We start from the raw sequence: 18,225 nt of genomic DNA, 5'->3' as shown, positions 1-18,225 counted from the left end.
CAGAACAGAATCGCTTTTATGTTCCCAGACTTGTCCACCCCTTTTCCCCCTCAACTGGTACTTACAGTCTAATAACTGACTCTGAGACATTAGTAAGAGTAAGAATAAAAGGTTTCATTACTTAACAGTTTAACAGATCAGACAACAAACTGACAAACACGACTGACTGCTTTCAGCAACAGACTCACTGACTGCCAACAGACAACAGAGAGGGGAGAAAACTCCAGGAAGAGAAGTGGGACTCTCTTTGTATTCAGAGGCAGAAGAAAACAATTGGCTAGTGCTAGATGGACTGACAGTCATCTGAGTCTAAAAAGGTCTCTGCTGGTCACCTTTTCTCTAGGTAACATTCGAGGTTGTAAAAACTCCAACATACAGTATTTGTTTGTATGTTTTTAGTTATATGGGGACGTGGTGGTGCTGTGGGTTAAACCACAGAAGCCTCTGTGCTGCAAGGTCAGAAGACCAGCAGTCATAAGATCAAATCCACGTGACAGAGTGAGCTCCTGTTGTTTGTCCCAGCTCCTGTCAACCTAGCAGTTCGAAAGCATGTAAATGCAAGTAGATAAATAGGTACCACCACGGTGGGAAGCTAACAGTGTTCCGTGTCTAGTCATGCTAGCCACGTGACCACGGAAACTGTCTACGGACAAACGTTGGGTCTATTTCTTGAAAACAGGATGAGCACTACCCCCTAGAGTCAGACACGACTGGACTAAAAATGTCAAGAGGAACCTTTACCTTTACCGAATGGACTCTGTAATGTTTGACTATTTAAATTGATATGGAGTTGTAAATAATATATAGGTACTGTAAAGAATTCATACTTAGCCAGTCTACACAGATTGTTTTATGTGGGTTACATAAATCAGAAGCAGGCTTGATGTCACATAACATCAACACTCCTTTAGTAATGGAAAGCTGGAGACCTGGTTTCTCATCCTTAAGACTGCATACAGTACTTTCCCAAAAGTCTTATTCTATCATACTGTTTTAACACATACTCCTTAATTACTGAGATGTCTGTAACTAGACAGTGTGTGCAATAAAATTTGCCTAGAACTGGTGGAAAAGCCAGCCCATCAAATAAGGTCAATGCTTAGAAATAACCAGGGTTGCACTGCAGCCACTAGATGGCACAGCTACATATTTATTTCAGTTGGCTGTAAGTACATTTATTCCACTCTCCAGCCAACAAGCCTCCCAGAGTGGTGATCTGGTGTAAAACCCAAAATGGCAGCCTTCCAAAGCGCAGGTTGAACGCAGAGCTATTTGGAGCTGCTCTGTCAGGTACCTATTCAAACAAGTTGGACCTATCCCCACTATGTAATCTTTTCCAGAACTCATTAACTCCGCTGGTGATCAAGAATAACGGGATTATATTTCCTTTTTGCCAGCATCTCAGAAAATAAGACGATTACACAATTTCATGACAATCCATTTGTAATAAGAACCGACAATAAAATAAAAAAGTGCTAAAGCCTTGCTCAGACCCTTCATTCACAAACAATATTCCATTGTCACTGAAAGAAGATTAACTTTAATTTACATTGGAAGCTTGGTTTTCCTGGTAGACAGCCAAAAACACTTTACATTTTAATGGTTTCTAAATTACAAAAATCTAGATACCTGAACCACAGTGAACTGCTCTGAGTACATGCGTTCTTTTGCCTTTGTTACAGCACAAGAAGCCTCCATGGATTTTATTCAAATGACACTGATGACAGTACAACTGCCGTAGTACAAGTAATGCTGCAGTAAAATTACAGCATCAGTATGTTATAATATTAAGAACACCAGTAATTAAACCATGGTACTCTTAGGTACCATGTAAAACATCACTGAGATGTTTAGGGCATCTGAGGCAACCTGAGGTGGAAAAGGGTTAAGGTTAGATCCGATACGGACGGTGTGATTCTACGAATGGTTCAGCAGCATCTGATCTCCTCACCACTCTTCAACTATGCAGCAAAGCTTGTCCTCCTGCCTCCTGCCAGGAGTGGCGAGTGGATCGTGTGCTACAGAACCATTTGTAGAATCATGCCATCAACATCCGCATCGGGTCAGTGAGTGGACCATCCAGCCCCATGGGGCTGGACCCTTGTTGACTCCACCTGGGCGGGGATATTATTATTATTATTATTATTATTATTTGCAGGGAATACAAATACCCCCTTCTCTATACAAGACACATAATAATGAGCTCAAGCTACAGGAAGCTAGATTTAGGCTGAATGTCAGGAAAAACCTCTTAACTGTTAGAATAGTATGACAATGGAACCAACACTGAAGGCTTTCAAGAGAAAATTGGGCAACCATCCACCAGATCTGCTTTGATTTGGATTCCTGCACTGAGCAGGACTTGATGGGTCCCTTCCAACTATATGATTCTATGATATGTTAGAGAAATCAAGACATGTTTTGTGGCACACATAATTCTATACTCCAACAAGAGGAAACAACCAGGGTTTCAAGAAATTGTTGAAAAGCTGTCAATACTTTACCCCAAGTGTCACCTGAGAGCACTGCCTCATTCTGCAAAACTCTAAAGATGGCCCAAATGTTTCCAAATGTCAAACAGTCCAAGTAGATGATACATTTAGATCATTTTTTTAAAAAAAAGGTGCTTTTTCAAGTGGTGAAAGATATCCATTTGTTGTACTATATGGTTTTCCTTATTTGCACACTCTGCATTTAAGTTTACTTTGTTTTGTGATTGGTCACTGGAAAGGCAAACACATACTTAAGGCAAGTCTGATGCTCAAGCATATAGTTCTGAGGAAATTTCACTGTAGGAAGAAAACTGGATTTATCATTTATCTGTGACCATATGTTAATCACAAAATGCTGAACATATAAGTCAAATAAGCAAAATTATTTATGTTATTATTCCAATACAGTTAAAATGGTATCTAGATGTAAGTATTTATGGTCTGTTCCTTATTTTGGCAACTGCCTAACCAGACCCACAAAATGTTTTTTAGTTTTATGTATGGTTTGATGGTGTGGTCAATGAAAATACAAGAGCCAAAACAACCCCCAAAAAGTGCAGTTCAAAATTTCTACCAAAATTCTTTTCTTAATTTTATTCAATCCCACACAGATGTGCATTAAATGTGTGTATGCCTATTATGTGTGTATGTATACATAACTATAGCTACTTATTTCTAAACCACGTAGGCTCAGAGTAGTAACATCTCCAATGTTTTACATATAACAGATGCAGAGGGACCCATTAAACATTCTCTGAGGGAGCCACATCTCAGTAAACATCCTTGCCAGAGATTCACATGGTTCCCAAGCTTTCCCCTCATTTGTTCCTCATGGAAAAGTAGAACTAAGACATCACTATTAGTTGTCTATTAAATATAAATAGTTCAAGTCTCATTTGTAAAACAGCTCGCCAATAAAAATGGATAAATCCTACTTCCCCATGGAGAGTATGAGTTGAACTGTTTGCCTTGTTGCATAAGAACTATTACAGTAAGAGAAAGTTCTTCTTTAAGACTAGTTCCCTAGATACAACCTGTATCACAAACACAGTGGTTTTTAGGTAATAATAATAATAATACCACTCTTACAGAAAATTGCTGAGTAATTTATACTGAAACATCGTTCTTGCAGGTGATCTCTCTTGAAATCTTTCTCTTTCATCATGCTGTATTTCACTTAGTGGGAGGCCTGCTAGCCTTCAGCTTTCCTTTCAAGTTGAGACATGTTGCATGGCTGTTAGAATATGGGACTATACCCAGGAAATGTTTACGAAACTATAGTAGGAGTATGGTTGGGAAATGGAAATGATGGTAGTCTCAGGTCAGCACATCTGAAGACAGAAGGCAATCCTCCAACACACTGCTATTACTCTAGGCAAAAATACATGTGCACGGTGAAGGACTGGGATTAAAGAAGCCCACCTCACCAGATCTGCCTGAGGTTTCTGGGCCCTGTAACATACTAGGCCCATACAATCTATGCCCCCAGGGCTATGGGCTGTCAGTCAGAATGACTCTTATTCAAGAATGATGGCCAACATATGGAGATTATACAACCTGGAAGCAGAAAGGGCAGGAAAAATCTCAGTCTTTCATCACACACAATCTGAAAAAGGGCTCTGGAGCCATGTGAAGAAACCTACCTTTTGCATAGCATCCAGATTTAGTCATGCTTAGAATTAACTTACTAACATCATCTACATTTAATTTGTTTATTTAGTTAGTTAAGTCCATTGATTTCTATAGTCTGCTCTAGGCATGGCCATGTACGCCCACAGCTTGGAAAAGTTACTTCTTGGACCACAACTCTCAGAATCTTCAACATAATGGGCACACTAACTGGTGAATTCTGGGAGATGTAAAACAAAAAAGCTTTCCAAACTGTGGTCTGGACTCAACACCATAGAAACAATTAGGCAATGGTTAAAAAAAAATAAAATTAATATTTTTAAAGCTCCTTTTCAAAGAAAATGTGAATTAGACAAGTCTTTAATTAATTTGCTAGTCTGAAAATTTCAATATCGATTTCATTTCAATAAGAGGCGTTAAATAAAGTTTATTGGAAAAATATTCCTCTTCATAAATAAATAAAAAAATAAATAAATAAAACTTTGGTCAGAAGAATTAAGAAAATGCCAAGAATTAAATTCAGATGTCAGGTTTTAAGCATGATAACTGGCTATGTTACTAGAATAGCATATCTGTGGTTTAGTCATGATAAACTGTAAAAATCAAAAACCCCAAACTGTAAAGAAAGTGGAAGAAAGCTTAGCATCTCGTACATAGGTTCCGTCATCACTTAGGTAGTTACTTTCTTAGGGTACCTTGAGGAAACCAGCTAACACTCTAGCAAGACTAACTGCATTGTCCAAATGTCCCCAGAATAGGACCCCTACAGCTTACAGTGGGGAGGGGAGATTGTGGAGACCTGGGGATACTGGGATGCTGCAGTGATCCACTTACTACTTCAGAGCTTCTTAGGGATGAAGAAGGCCTCACATTTGTCTACACTTTTTTGTTGAGTTTGTGAAGCCCAGATCTCAAAAACATTGCATCTTACAAGACTCTCTCCTTCCTGCTTGGTGCCATATAATGGATGGGCATCTTGGACTCAGCCCCTTCCTCAAATGTAGTAGACAATGCAATCCACACATCCTTTTTGTTGCCTGGTGCCCTGAGCAATAATGTTGGTTGCCCTCAGAGGGCAGGAAGGAATCATGCTTACTAGATTGCTGCCTCATGGTGGGAATGTTTTTCACCTTCCCTGGGGCAGCCCATGCAAAATCCATGGTAGGTGAATATTCACACTCTCTGTGTTTGTTTGCTTGTTTACTTATAATTAAATAAACTGGCTGCTTCTTGCGTCCATTCTTTATCAGGTTCTTTCCTTGCTATTGCATTGTCTAATTTTCATCATGTTAGGAAGACATGAATGGGATTGCGGGGAGGCAGCCAAGTGTACATGAATCACACCATCAATGGGAGGTGCATGGGAACAAATATGGAGACAGCCATAGCTTTGGATATTGTCCTGTGCCTCCCATAAGAAGTCCGTAGGCTTTGGCTCACACACCGCACAATTTGATGCAGAATAATATTGGACAATTTCCTTTCCCTGTTCCTATTTTCTTCAAGGTTGCCTTTACGTTCTCAGTAAAGTTGTTTGCTCCACCCAAAAGAAGCTCTTCATATCTCTTCAGCAAATATGTTCTGCCTTCAGATATACCACCTCTGACCAACTCCCATACCTGCAAATGTTTAAAAGCCAGTGTACACAGGGGCATTTCCTTTGTTTCCCAGAGCACAGCAAGATGAAGCAGAGCTGTATGCTGAGGATGAGCTTTATGGTCCATTATTGTCTCAGAAGCCTGCCACTTTTGTCCTTAATTGATCAGCTTTGAATACCTCAAAGATAACAAGTAGGGGGAGAGGAGAATCCTTCTGAGGGTATCTAATGATTGACAATATATGTTCCCCGCCACAATTTTGAACTTCTTTTACACAACTTTAGATAACTATTCGCTTATCTAGGACAAAGAAGAGGGATCCATTGAGAAAGGTGGCCACTCTTATTACGGACCCCAGTAACTCTAAAATCTAGGTCAGGTTTCTCCCCACAACAACATGGTGTGTCAAATTATTCATGAGTAATTCAATTAGCCCTAAGCTGTGTAGCCTGATCCTGTCATCTGTGTCTCCTCAATACCGATTCAGTGTATTGGTTATGAAACGGTATGACTTTCCACAACGGAATTTACTCACTGATTTCTTTAGAGATAATTGGGGGGGGGGGAGACAATGCTCTAAATGAAGAATTATGGTATCTGCTATTTGTTTTCATGAAGGGAGACTTCTACTTGGATTATTTTCATTGTCCGAACAAAAGTATTATTTGTGAAAAATCTAGTACAGCCTTCTTTTTCAAAAGATACCAAATGATATCATTATGCGTTACCTCCTTCCTCAAGCATAGTTTTAGGGGTGGCAATTGTTAAGTGTAGTCACCTTTTGCTTCTAGGTGTACTTTTCTTTGTAACATGTGATGTATATATACCCTATTTCCCTGAAAATAAGACAGGGTCTTATATTAATTTTTGCTCCAAAAAAGGCATTAGGGCTTATTTTCAGGGGATGTTTTATTTTTTTCATGTACAACCATCTACGTTTATTTAAATACAGTCATGTCATCTTCTGGTTGCTTCACAGTGGGGGAGGGCAGGGTTTCACTTAACTAGGGCTTATTTTTGGAGTAGGACTTATATTACGAGCATCCTGAAAAAAATCATACTAGGGCTTATTTTAGGGGAAACAGGGTAATATACAAGGAAATAATGCAAGAAAGCAAATAGGTTGTAAGGCAGATCCTTTGAAAACATGTTGGATGGCTCCCAGAATGCACCTGTCTTAATTGTATTTCCAGTTTCAGCTGAGGGCTGTTTTTCCAGACAAGATCTTCCTTTCTACTCCCTTTTTATTATGCTGATGACGAATATCTTTAAAATACACCATCAGAGTCCTGGTCCATTAGAGAATCTTCTCCTGACCATTTACTCTTACCACTCAATTATTAGTATAATAGAAGAATAGGAAGCTGCAACTACTTATCTCAAAAAGACTTTAAATGAGCTCTACAACATGCTGTTTCTGTTTTGTTCCCACTAAAATCAACGGAACCTAAATAAGAAACAATTTTGTATATGAATTTCTATGTGACCTAAGTGCAATTAAGATCTCACTGTGGGTTGCTCATGTGCCCTAGGATTTCTCAGAATTACATACATCAGCAATCAGACTTGCAAAATTAACCGTATGTTTGTTTCCCAATGACCAAACCAAAACTTAGCACACTAAATGCAAGATGGAATTTCCTATGCTGTACTGATATTAGTAACACATTTATGGACATAGGTTATTCCCAACTAGACAAGATGCAGTTTTGCAAAAGGAATCCACAGATGAATGCTGTCAGTCCCCAGCAAACATATATCCTGTAAGGCAGATCCTTTGCTATCATGTTGGATAACTCTCAGATTGCACCTGCCTAGCCTACATTTGCACTTTCAACTAACTGATGGCTTTTTTTTTCAGACAACTCTTGTTAAAGTTCAAAAAATGGATTTTATGAGGTGCAGAATTGTTGCCCTAAAAATGAAAAATGCCTTTTAAAAGATGTCTCAGAGAGGTGCATTAAAAGTGAAAGTACAATTAGAAGATAGCTTGTATTATAAAACAAAAACAGAGCAAATGTTTTGGTACAAATAGAACCAATAAGATAATGACAGAAGTAGTTCATTCAGTTTTGTGAGTTTTCACAGTGAAAAAAGTAAAGAATTAAATGCTTACATTATGTGAACAGAGACAACTAAAGGGAAAAGAAAATGAAAATGCAGTTTGAATTGCTGTTCGAATTATGTTTGCCTACAATGTAAATTAACAAATAAATACCACAAAATAGATGTGGAAACCTGTATTAAACAAATGAGAATAACAATATGTAGTAAAATAGTACTGTTTGCAAACTAGTGTAAAAGGAGAAAAAGATGAATATTATATTAAGCAATTGGTTTCATGATAAACACATAGAGTAGAAAAACAAAGATGCCATTTGGTTTATAAGGCTTTATAAATAAAGTATAATATTTTGACTATAAATGACTATATATAATGACTATATATAATATATTGACTATACATGATTAATAGTAATTGAGTTAATTACTATTAATTGAGTTAATTACTAGTAACTGAGTTAATTACTATTAATCATGATTAATGGTAACTGAGTTTTGAAAAGAGTATGAAATTATATATACTCTGTTGCACTGATGAAAATACATGCAACTATACAGTATTGCACTGTCCTCAATGTATTGTATTGTTATTGTATTGTCAGTGTCTTAGTGTATCTAGCCAAGGGAGGGATAATTTTACTCTGAACTTGAAGGCCAGGCACTGGGCTCTCAAGGAACAAGTCAGGCCAGAAGCTTGCCAAGCCAAACTTTTGAGATGCAGGAAACTGGGAGGAGAGACAATTGAGATCTCTTGACCTTAAACATGTAGGCTTCTTATTGGTTGAAAAGTTTAAATGGTGATGAAGTTTCTTTTGATGAATGACATTTCACAAGAGCACAGAGCTCTTTCACAGTTATATAAAGTGGAGATGCATTCTGTCTGAAGCAAACAGAAGATACAGACAGACTGACTGAGAGCAGCCAGGAGATAACATGGACACAACATAACTATTAACTGGTGAAAGGCTTAGTGAGAAAATATTTCTTCTGTGTGTCAACAACATGCTTAGAGCTAAGTAATCATAGAAATCATAGAAAAGTGAAGTTGGAAGGGGCCTACAAGGCCATCAAGTCCAATCCCCTGCTCAACACAGGAATACAATCAAAGCATATCTGCCAGGTGATTATCCAAGTTTTTCTTGAATGCCTCCAGTGTTGGAGCACTCACCAACTCCCGAGGTAATTGGTTCCACTCTCCTACTGCTCTAACAGTTAGGAAGTTTTTCCTGATCTTCAACCAAAATCTGGCTTCCTTTAACTTGAGCCTATTGTTACGTGTCCTGCACTCAGGGATGATATAGAACAGATCTTGTCCCTCCTTTCACATATTTGAAAAGTGCTTTTTACGTTTTTTAATTTCTAATGTCTTTCACTGAATGTTATAAGACTTTTGCTTTGTATAATTTCATTCCTAAGAACTCTGGTGCTGTAGAGATGTATTCTCTGACTTTATAGACTATGAGTTCCTGTGTTTTAATGCTTTTGTATTTTCGATTCAAATATGACTGAAGTTCATGCTTGTCATTAAGATGTATTTTCTGACTTAAGTATTTGTTCAAAGTGTAAGTTCAGTTGTTGTGATTTTTAAAGTATTTTAAGGCTACAGTCCTTGCATAACTGTATGACTTTTGGATATAAGCATATGCGCCTACGATGGGTTTTTTTTTCTTCTCAACTAAAGACTGTCTTTGATAATTTTTTGGATTTTTTGCTACTTTTGCTACTTTTAAGCATGAAACCTAGAAATGGTGTAAACAAATGGAAGTTATACAGAATTAACAATTCCTGAAATCAGCTGAAATTATTTGCCTGGGAGGTCTATAAATCTTTGTGGGACTCCTGGAGGAGTTGGTTGTCCCAATCAGGATCTGACACACTTCCCTCCATTTTCATCATCATGACTGTTCATATCTTTCAAAGACACTATCAGAATTCTGCTCTCTAATAAGATAATCTCCTCCTATAATCAACCATCCTTTTAAAGTGTTATGAAGAAACTGTGAAATTAGGGAATATGTAATGTGAAATCGAGTGCCTGGGAAGCTAGCTGAGAAGTCCAAGATTAGCATCCACAAAGAACAAAAGGGAAACTGACACCTTCAATTGATTTCTAGCACCTCCTCCTCTTGGCATCAAAACCCAGTCCTCTTCCTTCCCTGGAGTGCTGCAAATTACAGCTGTGGGAAAAGAAGATGGGGAGAAAGTGCCTTTGTTTTTAGTAAACATGAAAGGGGATTAAAATATTGACTTTGACAGGTCTGGGATAGATCATTTAATGCATAAAAGGAATTTGGAAAACTCGCTAGTCTGCTTAGCCTGGCCTCTAAGGGAAAGGGGTATGCTCACAGCTCAGCCCAACTGCTGGACTGTCACAACACCAGGAAAAATACATTCTGTGCATGCATAAGGACTACATTGACCTACAGCAAGGTGTGAATATCAGGTAGATAAGTTTAGCAGTTGTTACTTTCTTATGTGAACTTTGGAACTGCCTTAGACTACCTTTGTATTTTGCTCTATGTAATTTTGAAACCTTCTTGTAACTTTGTGGAACTTTTTATCTTTTTAGCCCTTCTTCTTCTTTTGCTTCTTTTAATAAAGCATAAAAATCTCTTCAAGCAACTGTCTGGATTTTTGGCTTAGAGCAGTAAATCCCACCCCTGGATCCCCAGATGTTCTTAGTCTGCAACTCCCAGAAATTCTGGCCCGCATAGCTAGTGGAAAAAGCTTCTGGGAGTTTCAGTCCAAAAACCTCTGAGGACCTAAGTTTGGGGACTATGGCTTAGAGAATTTGTGGGATTAAAACCATGGTTTGCCTTGGCCAGCTACTGGAAAGTTTTTGTGCTTGTGTGTGTGGGGGGGGGTGGCAGCCTACCTTGCAAAGTAAGCACATTGTTTCTAAGTGCCTAGTTTTGTGGGTTTCTTTGGACTCCCTGGACACACTGTCAGAGGTGAGTGGACACTTTTTGGGAGTGATCCAGTTCCAATCAGGTTCCATAACCTTCACCACAACTGACTCTCCCTGGGTTTACTCATCCCAGGATTAGCAGCATAGTGTGGCTGAGTGGCTAAAGAGAGGGAGTCTTGACAGGGTAACTATTGCAAGTATCAATAAAAGAAATGCTATGAACAGTCTTAATATCTTATGGGGAACTTACCATCCAATTTTTCTCCATATGTGTACATTCCACTTGTAAAATGTGGCAGGGAAAATACAAGTGATCCTGCTGCTATCAGGAAAGATGCAAATGCAAGCCATCTTGGTTTGTGACCTCTTTCACCATAGAATGATATAAAAAGGCATAACAGACAAAATGAAATGTCATAGCCAGCAGAAATTACACCAGTGAGGGAACTGTTCAAATCATAACGCTTCTCAATAGAAGAAATGCTGACATTGATCAATCCATTTACCACAATGCCTAGAAGAAAAGAGATATAAAAATTAGACAGTTAAATATATAGGTCTTCCTGGTCTTTTATTTTTTAAAAGTTAAAAAAAACTTCTCCAAAGTACATCTAATTTTAAATGTAGTTCCAATATTTGCCAGAGTCCTTATTTATTGTGAAATGGTGCACAAGTGGCGAAGCAAAATATGTATACTAAAATAGTTTTACATATGAATATACAAATACGCTGTTTCCCCGAAAATAAGACCTAACCTGAAAATAATCCCTAGTATGATTTTTCAGGATGCTTGTAATATAAACCCTACCCCCAAAATAAGCCCTAGTTAAGTGAAACCCCAACCTCCACCGTTGTGCAGCAACTAGATGACACAACTGTATTTGAATAAATGTAAACTGTTGCACAATGGTGCCTCACTTAACAATTTTAATTGATTCCAAAAAATTTATCGCTATGGGAAAACATTGCTAAGCGAAATGCGTTTTCCCATAGAGATGTATTGAAAACCGGGTAATCCGTTCCAATGGGAACGGATTGCCGTCCTTAAGCGAAAAACACCATAGGAAACATCGCTAAGCGAAACGCGGTTCCCCCATTGGAATGCATTGAAACCTTTTCAATGCATTTCAATGGGGAAGGAAAAAAAATCACCAAAAATTCTAAAAGAGTCAGAACGAAGCCATATTTGGTTAACAAAGGGTTTATTAAGTGCACTAACGATTTCAAGCACTCTAAACCCTTTTTAAACAATTTAACACCTTTTAAAAATAGCGAAAACGGAGCTGTCAAAAACATTGCTAAGCGAAACAAGGGACCTAAACTGTCATCGGCAAGCAAAGCAAGGTCCCGAACATCGCTATGCAAAATTCCCCCATTGGAAACATCGCTAAACGGAGCGCAAGATCACTCCAAAAACCTCATCGCTAAGCAAATACATCGTTAAATGAGGCAATCGCTAAGCGAGGCACCACTGTACATGAAAAAAATAAAACATTCCCTGAAAATAAGCCCTAATGCATTTTTGGAGCTAAAATTAATATAAGATCCTGTCTTATTTTCAGGGAAACACAGTAATATTTTTAGCTCATTCCACTAGTGAATCCTTCGCAGATTTTATGGCTTGCTTTTTTCTAGTTACATATTAAAAATAATATTAAACCATTATCAAAATAATAAACTTACTTTCTTAATATACAATATTTTAAAGATCTACTTAAAACCAAAGCCTGAAAAAGTTATTTATTTTGGACTGCAATTCCAGCCTGGCTAGAATTGATGTTACACACTCCATTGTCCTCTTAGCAAGTGAAAGCACGAATTCCAACTAGAGTGGGGATATTCGTATATGTATACGAATACACATATCCCCACACAGCTGGACCTAATGAGGGTCCGGCCTCCAGGATTGGACCATCAACTCATGCATCCTGCTGAGGCACCACTCCTTCCAATGGTACCTGGAGGTCCAATCTCTTCCCACTTGGCTGGCCACTCCAAGCAGGGAACAGGAGGATGAGTCTCCCTGCATGGCTGCTGAGTGACCAGTCGAGCGGGAAGAGAGCGGAGCTCCAGGCACCGCTGGAAGGATCAGTGGGACCAGCGCTGCAGCAGGACATGTGAGTGGATGGTCCGGTTCTGGAGGCCAGACCCTCATTAGGTCCAGCTGCATGGGGAGACGAATACTCCCATTTCTAATTCCACCATGTCCAAGAAAGGCAACACATTCCTTTTCCTAGTGGCCAGAGGAAGGGAAAACAACTATTTTTAGCAGGGTCCACTCCCTTTCCACTTTCTCTGTTTTCAGCAACTATTTTCACTTCAGCTAATAAACAGATGGACTTTTCTTACCCAGTTCCTTGTACCTCTTAGGCTTTGGACTGCCGCATGACAGTATTCACTCAGTGCTATACAAACTAACTTATTGTGGGGATTCAGTTAACTTCCCTTTTTGTACAGGATTTATTTATTTATTTCCCCACCTGTCTAGCTGAAGGCCACTCTGGGCAGTTTACAAGACATGAATAAAACAATAATCATAACAACATAAAACATAACAAAAATTCAAAAAATAAAAATAAAGCAGATGAAACAATGTAAAATACGTTATAAAAATATATAAACATGTAAAATGGTGGAAGCAGATCTCATCCAAGGCTACAATGTTTCAGCAGTCTTCAGTGACGGAATATGTTGGAAGACCTGCCAAAACAACCACATTGTCTTTGTCTTCTTAAAAATTGCCGGCGTAAGGGCCAGGCAAATATTGGGAGGTAGTTCATTCCGCAGCCATGGAGCAACCACCAAGAAGGCATGGTTCCTTGTTTTCTCTTGCTGGGTCTCTCTCGGGGTCAGCATCATCAGTTGTCCTGCCTGGGATGTACGGCTAGGAGAGGCAGACCCAGTTGGAAGTCAGCGTTCTGCCAAATATTGAAGTCCTGAACCATTATTACTATAATATGTTAATTGCTGAAAACATCAATTTGTTTTTAGCTAGCTTTGGTCCATTGGGGATTAGAACTGGATTACTCCCTTTTATAGGCCAAGCAATAGCTGCTATAGGAAATCAAGAAAGCTAAGTTTGTGAGGTCATTTTTTGCCTGCAAGTTCACATCCATGGTAGCAGAACTCTCTCTCTACTATCATACCACTAATACCAGGATATGCTCAGGTTTTGACCTGTAACACCACCATGAACACAACTGATTTCAGAAACTAAGAACTTTTGTAGTTGAATGGAAGTCCAGGAAGGACTAGGAAAGAATCTTCTCTGAAACCTTGGTGAGCTGCTGCCACTCAGAGTTGACAATACTGAACTGATTTCACGTAAAATACTGTAGTAGGTGTTCACAGTTGTAATAGTCAATCCACTACATAGTTGCCCAATTCTAAATTACAAGTTTTGCAAATGTAGATAGATTAGAATTGTGATTGCTTTAAAGGCTAATAGATAGAACTTGTTTTTCAAGCCTTTTTCCCACTGATCTCTCATGTGCTGTATGTAAATCTGTTGTACATTATTCCCATGCAGACAAAACCTGATCATGGTTTGGATCCAGGCAGGCAGTGCAAACCAAATTCAAAGACACTGTAAGCGACTCAGTAGAAGCAAAACTTCTTCTGCAGGCACAATTCTCTTATGCTGGCTGATCTCAAACCTGCAGAACAACTAGATCTTTTGGCACAGTTGCTATGCTGGCAAAAATTAGCCAGCAGAAAGAGAGAGAGAGAAAAGAGAAGTAGATTTGTTTCAGATCCAAACTACTTGCAGCCCAAACTCACAGTCCTTAGGCCAGAACAAGGTTAGGACAAGATCAAAGTAATTCTGAGTAATTGCCAAGATCCTTAGGCTGGGAGGGAGTTGGATTCAGCACAGTCTCAGGTAGCTCTCTGCCATCCTGGATAATTATAGCTGCACTCTTAGAAATGCCCAGAATTGACTCACTGCAATTCAGAGGTGTTCCATTGATTTTAAAAGCCAGTAGCCTTCTGACCATGGGCAGAGCATAATGCTCTACCCACAGAGCTCCTGCAATCTCCAGCTTGCTGCTTTGTAAACTGGCAGTCCCACCCCCCTTCTTTTCAACATGACTCATATTTACAAATAGAAGCATTAGATATCTCCTTTTACATGCCCTGGGAAAGCCTCACACAACAGAATGTTGTACACCTGGAACAGAGGCAAGAGGATGGCCAAGGGTCTATTCTAAGTATGGGAAAGTCTAGATCCCAATTTCATGTGTTTTTCAGCTCCCTAAGATTTGATAGTGAGGAGATAAAAGTATTACTTTCATAAAAGAAGTCTGTACCCATAGGATCTAACAAAGTAACATGTACAGTGAGAGTGTTTATTGATTGCAAGATGAGGCTCATTGTGCATAAGGTCTACACACAGAGTGCCCACTACGCACATGTTTCTCCAAAACACAGATATTAGGAAAATGTGAGGCAAACATCTCTTGGATATTTTCCTTGCTTCCATTTTCTTCTGCCTTACTAAGAAGGGTTCAGTAAGGCTCATTATGCCTAGTCAACCTGATTTACACAAGATGTATAGAAAGTGATGTGTAGGTTGGTATCACTGGGCAGATGCTATGACTGCAATTCCTCAAGAAGACACTAACACTGAGAGGCAATTCTCAACAATGCTTGGAGAAGTCCCCTCTGGATAGTACAGACTGCTTGAATGGGTGATCCCCTTCTTCTACATTGTTTGATTTTCTGTGGCACCAGTGGCATCTACCAGTGGAAGCTTTCACTCAAAACAGGTGATCAAGTGGCAGTTCAAATGTACAGCCCTCTGCTTCATTCACCTGACAACTTCTTCTTCATGTTGGTGGATAAACAAATCCTACAGCCACCACTTGAATTTGCTTGTGCCATAGTTACCTCAAGTGGTCTAGTGAAAGTAGCTTTAAGGACCAGTGGCTATTTGCTCACTCTCCCTCTCTCCCTGGCACAATTGTTGGGTCAGCTGAGCTAGGGGGAAATAAGGTGGAAGAGGTCCAAGAATAGACAAATGAAGCTCAGTGGCAGGATCTGCATTCAATGGCAGAATATAAGGCCTATAAAAGGTCTCAGGTTTGATCCCAGGTCTTGCCAGGTGTGGCTGGGAAATTCTTTAGTATGAAATCCTGGGATGCTGTCAAGGCTGACCCATGCTATCTTGTTGCCTCAGGCAAAGGAGAGAATGGCTGCCTCATCTCACCTCCTCACTCCAAACATGCCAACTTGAGAAGCTGCCTGGAATGGAAACATAATCTTAACTTTGACACTGGCGATGGGGTACAGTCAATAGAGGCTTGTAGGGGCACCTGACCCCCAAATTTCAAGAGAGCCCAACCAGCGTCTTCTGATCAGCGCAGCTGGTTCCTGTAGTGACACATACCAGCCTTGAGAATCTACAATTCCTACAGATGCGAGCAGATCCCACCTTGTTGCCTTAGGTTGCTAAGACAACGTTGCCCAGGATCCCCAAAGCCCCAGGGCCTTGGAGGGAAGGAACAAGAGGGATATGAAGCATGAGAGATCAGGTCAGCATCTAAGGAGTCCCTAAACATTGGAGATGGGAAGGGCGCAGTGGGAAGGGGGGGGGGAAATTCCTCTGTTTTCAGAACCTGTCAGTGACCCATTCATTACCTCTGCCCTCTCCAGGGGTACACACGTGCCATCATTTGATCAACTGCATTGGCATCATAAAGAGTGCCAGCTAAAGAGGGGTGAAGCTCTGTCAGGTTATCTTGATTTCCGCCGCCGCCGGCCCCCCCCCCCCGCCCGCCCGCCTTTCTCACGCGGGCCTCTCTCCCTCTCTGTCCCTTCTCCTCTCCGGCTCACCTTGAAAGATGGAAAGGAGGCTGTAAAAGACCAAGTAGCCTTTGGCGTTGTTGCAGATCTGCAGGGCCGGCGGCGCGAACCCGCCAAACCCGCAGAGTTCCTCGCCTGGGTCAAAACTGGGCGACGAGGTCATGAAGCCGCCGCCGCCGCCGCCGCCGGCCGAGGAGGAGGCCGCCACCGCCGGGCTTTGCTGGGGCTTCACGGCCCGATCCGGGCTGGGGGGCTCGAAAGCCAGGTTGTCCACGCCCTGTTTCTTCATGACAGGGCCCTGGCTCCGTCGGGTTCAACCGCCGATCCCGCCGCCGGGCCCGGAGCATCGGCTGCCTTCACCGGAGCCTCGCCGCTGCCGCCGCCGCCGCTGCTTCTGCCGCCGCTGGTGGGCACCGCGGACACCTGCCGCCTCCCGAAGGCGCCTGGCGAGGCTGGAGCGCAAAGAGAAGGGCAGAGGTTGAAACACCGGGTTTGCCAAGACCTCCCCGGAGGGAGAAACAGGGTTTAATGGAGAGGGAGGGAGAAGGAGCGAGACGGTCAAGATAAAAAAGAGGCGGGAAGCTCTGAGGAGATGTCAAGCGTCCCTGAGTTCTCCCTTACTGGAAGGACCAGTTTTGCTCACATGGGGAAAGAAGACGGTTATTGTTCTGCTTATAAGCCCTGTTGGAGGCAGGGATCAGCTGCTGGGACAAGAAGAGCGAAAAGGGCTGGCTTTTTTTTTTCCCACCTCAGGATCCCATTCCGGACGCCTCTTCCCCTCAAAGAAATCGGAGCAAAGAGAAAGCGAAAGGAGATCCAGCAGGTGTCACCAACGCCCGCGCCAAGATGGATAGTGAGCGAGGAGCCGGATCGCTGCTTCCCAGAGAGAGAGAGAGAGAGAACCCAGCCTTGTCTCATGCCATGGATACACTCCTCAATTTAGAGTTTCAACGTTTTGGGGTTCCTGACCCACTCCTCAAACATTTAAGGACTGTAGAACCTAATCTTGGGAGAAGTGTGCCCATATATACCCATAAATATATAGGGATAAGTAAAGATAGAAATATATTTGTAAACCCAGTGACTCCACAGAACTGTAACCAAACTTTTTTTTTCTGGCGAATGAAACCAGTAAAATATGTTAACAATTATTACAGCAGGACATGGAGCCCTTTCAGAATCATGCGGAACATTAAGGACAAACTGGTTTGTGACAGATGAGAATGTCGGTCACTAGCGCCATGGCAACTGGGTTGGTTTGAACCCAAAGGAAGGGATAACATCACTGTGTAAAGTTGTCTTTCTCTTACATCTGACCTTGAATCATTAATGCTGAGATTGTTGGTTAGAGTAAGGGTCTTACACCAGGAATGCGACCCTCCAGATGTTGTTGCCTCAACTCCCATCATCTATCACCATTGGCTATGGTGAGTTCAGGGTGAGTGGTACTGCAGTCCAATGTCACCTGGAGGACCACAGACTTCCCAGACTTGTCTCATGCCATAGATAAACCAAAGATAAAGACTACTTTAAGCACCTCCTCCCTCCAAGCAGTTTTGCCAGGTCCTTTAAATAGTTTCCAAGGGGTGAGCAACATATGATGTTGGGAGGCCTGCTGCTGACCCTTATGAGGACCTATGTTGGGTGTATTTTCAGATCTGGGAGCCACATACAAGAATCAGTGCATCCACTGACTACATGGGAGAATTTTCACCTGCAACTCCTCCTTGCC

General features: G+C 41.0%; 1 protein-coding gene across 1 annotated transcript in view; it reads right to left on the bottom strand.

Moving 5' to 3' along the window:
• The window catches only part of SLCO4C1 (solute carrier organic anion transporter family member 4C1), a 36,649-nt gene extending 19,733 nt beyond the window's left edge, over positions 1-16,916 (bottom strand). Inside the window, exons 1-2 of the mRNA XM_020794419.3 lie at positions 16,524-16,916; positions 10,942-11,205 (exon numbers count right to left, since the gene is read on the bottom strand). Coding sequence (XP_020650078.1) covers positions 10,942-11,205; positions 16,524-16,782 — 523 coding nt within the window. The 5' untranslated portion in view covers positions 16,783-16,916. The remainder of the gene's footprint in view (positions 1-10,941; positions 11,206-16,523) is intronic.
• Between the last annotated feature and the right edge of the window lie 1,309 nt (positions 16,917-18,225).

Source organism: Pogona vitticeps, chromosome 2, assembly GCF_051106095.1.
Source record: "Pogona vitticeps strain Pit_001003342236 chromosome 2, PviZW2.1, whole genome shotgun sequence".
Lineage (NCBI taxonomy): Eukaryota > Metazoa > Chordata > Lepidosauria > Squamata > Agamidae > Pogona > Pogona vitticeps.
This window is presented reverse-complemented; position numbering and strand designations above follow the sequence as displayed.